The sequence below is a fragment of the Salvia splendens genome, unplaced genomic scaffold (assembly GCF_004379255.2).
Source record: "Salvia splendens isolate huo1 unplaced genomic scaffold, SspV2 ctg1158, whole genome shotgun sequence".
Taxonomy (NCBI): Eukaryota; Viridiplantae; Streptophyta; class Magnoliopsida; order Lamiales; family Lamiaceae; genus Salvia; species Salvia splendens.
This window is the reverse complement of record NW_024598709.1, coordinates 14,059-19,750: the sequence shown is the minus strand read 5'-3', so window position 1 is coordinate 19,750 and position 5,692 is coordinate 14,059. Positions and strand designations below refer to the sequence as shown.

General features: G+C 43.1%; 1 protein-coding gene across 1 annotated transcript; it reads right to left on the bottom strand.

Annotated features, from left to right (window-relative positions):
- Window positions 1-2,265: 2,265 nt before the first annotated feature.
- On the bottom strand, window positions 2,266-3,009 carry LOC121788831 (secreted RxLR effector protein 161-like). The gene has a single exon (XM_042187433.1). The coding sequence runs from the start codon at window positions 3,007-3,009 to the stop codon at window positions 2,266-2,268; it is 744 nt and encodes a 247-aa protein (XP_042043367.1).
- Window positions 3,010-5,692: the final 2,683 nt, after the last annotated feature.

Here is a 5,692-nt window from a genome sequence, read left to right as displayed (position 1 = left end):
TGGAGTTACTGATTCAGGTAGTACTGATGCTCCCACTACTGATTCAGAAACACCATCACAGAATAACAATGGGTATAAACTTGCTAGAGACAGAGTCAGAAGAAGAGAAATCAAGCAGCCTTCCAGATTTAGTGATAATGAAATGAGTTTTTTTGTTCTATGTGTGGCATAGATAATTGAGCATGTTGAACCATCTAGCTATGCAGAGGCCATCAAGAGCAAGGAAAGTAAGGAATGAATCAAAGCTATGAAAGATGAGATTGAGAGTTTATTAAAAAATTAGACCTGGATTTTGGTGAAAAATCCTATGACTCAGAAAGTGATCAGCTGTAAATAGATTTTTAAGAGGAAGATTGAAGTGGGGAAGACAGAGACTGTAAGATTCAAAGCCAGGCTAGTGGCAAGGGTGTTTACTCGAGAAGAAGGAGTTGATTTTAATGAAGTTTTCTCACCAGTAGTAAAGCATACTTCAATCAGAATATTGTTGGCCTTGGTAGCAAAGCATGACTGGGTTTTACATCAGTTGGATGTTAAGACAGCTTTTCTCCATGGAGAATTAGAAGAAACTATTTACATGCATCAGCCCGAAGGTTTTGAAGTCCAAGGAAGGAAGGGAATGGTCTGCTTGTTGAAGAAGAGTTTGTACGGGTTGAAGCAAAGTAGCAGACAGTGGTACATTAAATTTGATGAGCATATCACTTCTATGGGTTTCAGAAAGTCAGATTTTGATAGCTGCGTGTACGTTAGAGAAAAGAATGGGATTGCAGTTGTTTTTCTTCTCCTATACGTAGATGATATGCTAGTAGCAGCTAAAAACGATGATGAGATGATAAGGGTGAAGTCATAACTGGAAACCAAGTTTGAAATGAAGGATTTAGGAGAGGCTATGAGAATACTTGGAATGGACATAATCAGGAACAAACAGCAACGAGAATTGAAGCTGGTGCAATCTGATTATATCCAAAGGCTGCTCTTAAAGTTTCAAATGAGTGATGCAAAGGCTGTAAGTACTCCTTTGGCATCCCACTTCAGACTTAGTATGGATCAGAGACCAAAGAATGATGCTGAGAGAATGGAGTTGAGCAGAATTCCTTATGCTAACATCATAGGCAGCATAATGTGTACTATGTTGTGCACCCGGCCTGACTTAGCACAAGCCATCAGGGTTGTTAGCCGCTTCATGTCTGATCACGGAAGAGAGCATTGGAGTGCTCTAAAATGGCTCCTCAGATATCTTAGAGGTGCAACAAAGTATAGTTTAGTATACAAAGCAGATGATACTCAGCAAGGTGGAGCACTCATTGGCTTTTGTGATTTGGATTTTGCCTCAAATAGAGACAATCGCAGGTCTCAAACTGGTTATGTTTTCAACTTATTTGGGACTGCAATGAGCTGGAAATCAGGGCTACAACATGTAATGGCATTATATACAACAGAGGCGGAGTACATCGCTATCACGGAGGCAGTAAAAGAAGCAAAATGGCTCAAAGGGATCTTGGAAGATTTTGGTAAGAAGCAAGACACTGTGGATATTCTCTGTGACAGCAGCAGTGCCTTGGCTCTTGCAAAGCACCAAGTTTTTCACGAGAGGAGTAAGCACATAAACTGAAGAATCAAATACAGAATCGACGCGAGATTCACGAACAAATGTGGGACGATATTATTACGAATACAAAACAAACGAAGGCGATTACAACACACTATCACTTAGCTCGCTACTCAATCGGAGAAAACAACTCGATTGTGGATCACTCACCTAGCTAGCTCAAGAATCACAAAGTGTATTCACTTCTCTATCTAGTTTCTTGAATCACACGAATATATGGAGAAAAACAAGATGTAAACTGAAAACTGAAAAACTAGTCGTTGTAACTGAACGAGCTGTTCAAATACAACGGTTGGTAGCCGAGCTTAATCGAGCTCGGTGTTGGAGAAGGTTAATCGAGTTCGTGTTAGCCGAGCTTAATCGAGTGTTCGGTGTTAGCCGAGCTTATCGAGTTCGGTGTTAGCCGAGCTTAATCGAGTTCGGTGTTAGCGAGCTTAATCGAGTTCGGTGTTAGCCGAGCTTAATCGAGTTCGGTCCTCAATAATGACTTGGCCGATGGTTGGTCCAGCCACACCAAAACCCAACAAATCTCCACCTTGGCTGCATCCACCATCCGCCAGCCAAAACTCCACCTTCACCAAAATTCCCTCATCTTCTTGCAGTCAAGTTAACCAAGTCTAAACAATGCTCGAACTTAGCACTTGGTAGGGGTTTAGTCATCATGTCAGCTGCATTTTCAGAGGTGTGGACCTCTTGACTGCCACCACGCCTTTGCTTATCTCATCTCTTACAAAATGAAGTTTGATGTCGATGTGCTTACTTCTCTCATGGAAAGTCTGGTGCTTGGCCAAGCTAATGGCGCTGTTGCTGTCACACAAGATAGTTACAGCCTCTTGCACCACACCCAAAATCCCCCAATATTCCTTTAGCCATTTAGCTTCTTTAACCGCTTCTGCTAAGGATATATACTCTGCCTCCGTTGTAGAGAGCGCAACCACAGATTGGAGATTAGACTTCCAACTGATTGCTGTACCAAAGAGCTTGAAGATATAGGCAGATTGGGATTTTCTGCTATCAATATTTGCAGCATAGTCTGCATCACAGTAGCCTATGAGCTCATCCTCACCGTCTGCTGTGCAGAACAACAATCCCAAATCTTGTGTGCCCACCAAATACTTCATTATCCACTTCAAAGCTTGCCAATGTGTGCTACCCGGGTCTGCCATGTATCTGCTGGTCAGGCTTATGGCATGTGACAGATCAGGCCGAGTACACAACATCATGTACATAATACTCCCAACAATACTTGCATAAGGCACCTTAGACATCAACTTCCTTTCCTGATCATTAGCTGGTTTCTGACTGACAGAGAGTTTGAAGTGTGGACTTGTTGGAGTTGATACCTTTCTAGAGTCAATCATCTGAAATTTGATTAACATCTTCTTGATGTAGCTATGCTGCATCAACCATAACTTCCTAGCAGCTCTCTCTCTTATGATATCCATGCCAAGAATTCTCTTTGCATTCCCAAGTCCTTCATTTCAAAAGCTTCTTCCAAATCCTCCTTCACTTGCTTCACATCTGCCTTACTAGGGCCTGCCACAAGCATATCATCCACATAAAGTAACAAGTAAGCAACAGCTTTACCTCCCTTGTACCTTATGTAAACACAGCTATCAAAGGCAGATTTCTTGAAGCCAAGTCTCTCCATCTGTCTGTCAAAAGTCAGGTACCACTGCCGGCTGCTTTGTTTCAGTCCATAGAGGCTTTTCTTCAAACAACAGACCTTATCCTCATCTCCCGGCCTTATGAATCCTTGTGGCTGCTCCATATAGATTGTCTCCTCCAATTCACCATGCAAAAAAAGCTGTTTTTACATCAAGTTGTTGCAATTCCCAATCTCTCCGAGCCACAATTGCCAAGAGTATCCTTATTGAGCTGTGTTTCACCACAGGAGAGAAGACCTCGGTGTAATCTATCCCCTCCTCCTGTGTGAAACCCCTTGCAACCAAGCGAGCCTTGTATCTGATACTATCATTCTCAGAGGCCTCCACCTTTTTCTTGTAAATCCATTTGCAAGAGATAGGTCTTTGTTGAATCTGTGATCTGAGAACTAGGATCCAAGTTTTGTTTTTGATGAGAGAGTCTATCTCATCCTTCATAGCCATTTTCCATTTCTCTTTGTCTTTGCTGCCAATAGCTTCCTTATAGGTGCTTGGTTCTGAGATCTCCAACTCCTCTGCAACACACAAGTTATCAAATTCCCTTGATAGGAACTCAAGCCCGTTGTCTGTCCTCAGACACTTCAAGCCATGCCCTTTCTCAACTTCAACTGCCTTGTACCATGCACTGAACTTGCTGAATGTGTCTGATTTCTCCTTGAGGATCCATACCCAAACCTTCCTGCTATAGTCATCTACTACACTCAAGAAGTACCTTCCACCACCTATGGAATTAACCGGGCTAGGACCCCATAGATCACTGTGACAATAATCCAGAGGTCTTGTGGAGTTGTGCTTTCCTGAGCCAAAAGGCAATTTCTTTCCCTTTCCCAGTAAGCAAGACTCACACATTTTTACACTCTCCCTATCATTACATGCAAAAACGCCCTTCTTGATCAATTCTTTGAGCCCTTTATCACCCACATGGCCTAATCTCTTGTGCCACAACACCAGATTCTGTTCCTCAGCAACATAGGAATCTCCCACAATGACCTCAGCCTCCAGATAATATAATCTATTTATCCTAGAGGCTGACATAACAATAGCACCACCATTCATAATCCTCATACTCCCACCAGAAAATACACAAGAAAATCCTTTCATTTCAAGCACACCAACAGATACAAGGTTCCTCTTAATAGTAGGTATATACCTTACTTCAGTCAGCAATTTAATAGAACCATCATGCACCTTAAAACGAATATTACCAATGCCTTTAACAACACACACCTGGTTGTTGCCGAGCAAGACTGATCCCTGTGCTTCAGTCAGGTTCTCAACCAATTCTTGTGGCTGCATATGTGGAAAGAGCACCCGGAGTCCACGATCCAAGAGTCTGCAATGGGCCTCTCAGTCACATTCATGACCTGAGCCGGCTCCAAATCTGCTGCACAGTCAGCAGTGTTCTGATCAGAATTGCCATCAGCCTGCTTCTTCTTTAAGGCCCAGCAATTTTTCTTGATGTGCCCAGGTTTCTTGCAATAGTTGCAAGACCTGGACTCCTTCTGATCCCACTCCCTTTGGCCTTTTCCTTTCCATTTTTCAGAACCCTGCCTCTTCCATTTTTCAGGTTTCTTGATATTGGCTTTCACGTTCAAGCTTTCCCCAGCCTGATCACGCAGTCTTGTTGAAGAACTCTGAAAATCCTTCAATTTCAGGGCCGAATACACCTCTTCATAGGTGATCTTGGAGTCTCTTCCAAGGAGTATAGCGTCCTTGAATTGTTCGAAGCTCTTTGGTAATGAATTGAGAAGCATAAGTGCTTTATCTTCATCCTTGATCTGCTCATCGATGTTCTCCAGATCATCCATGCATTTACCAAAATCTTCGAGCTGCTCCAAGATGCTCTTCGCCTCTGATATCTGGAAGGTGAAAAGTTTCTGTTTCAGATGAAGGCGATTTGCAAGAGACTTCGTCATATAGATGGACTCAAGCTTCCTCCATACTGCCGCAGCGGTCTCCTCCTTCGAAACCTCCCTCAGGACTCGATCGCTGAGACTCAGGATCAGAGTGCTATACGCCTTTTGTTGAAGTTCTTGAGCCTTTGGATCGACCTTTTCATCCGCACCCTTGGCGGTGTCGGCCTCCCCATTTTTGACGATTTCCCAAAGCCCTTGTTGCATCATCACGGCCTTCATCTTCAATCTCCATAGACCGAAGTCATTCTTGCCCGTAAACTTCTCCAATTCGAATTTCGCCGTAGACATCGCGCCGATTTCTTTTCCCACAGACGGCGCCAATTTGAAGAATCAAATACAGAATCGACGCGAGATTCACGAACAAATGTGGGACGATATTATTACGAATACAAAACAAACGAAGGCGATTACAACACACTATCACTTAGCTCGCTACTCAATCGGAGAAAACAACTCGATTGTGGATCACTCACCTAGCTAGCTCAAGAATCACAAAGTGTATTCAC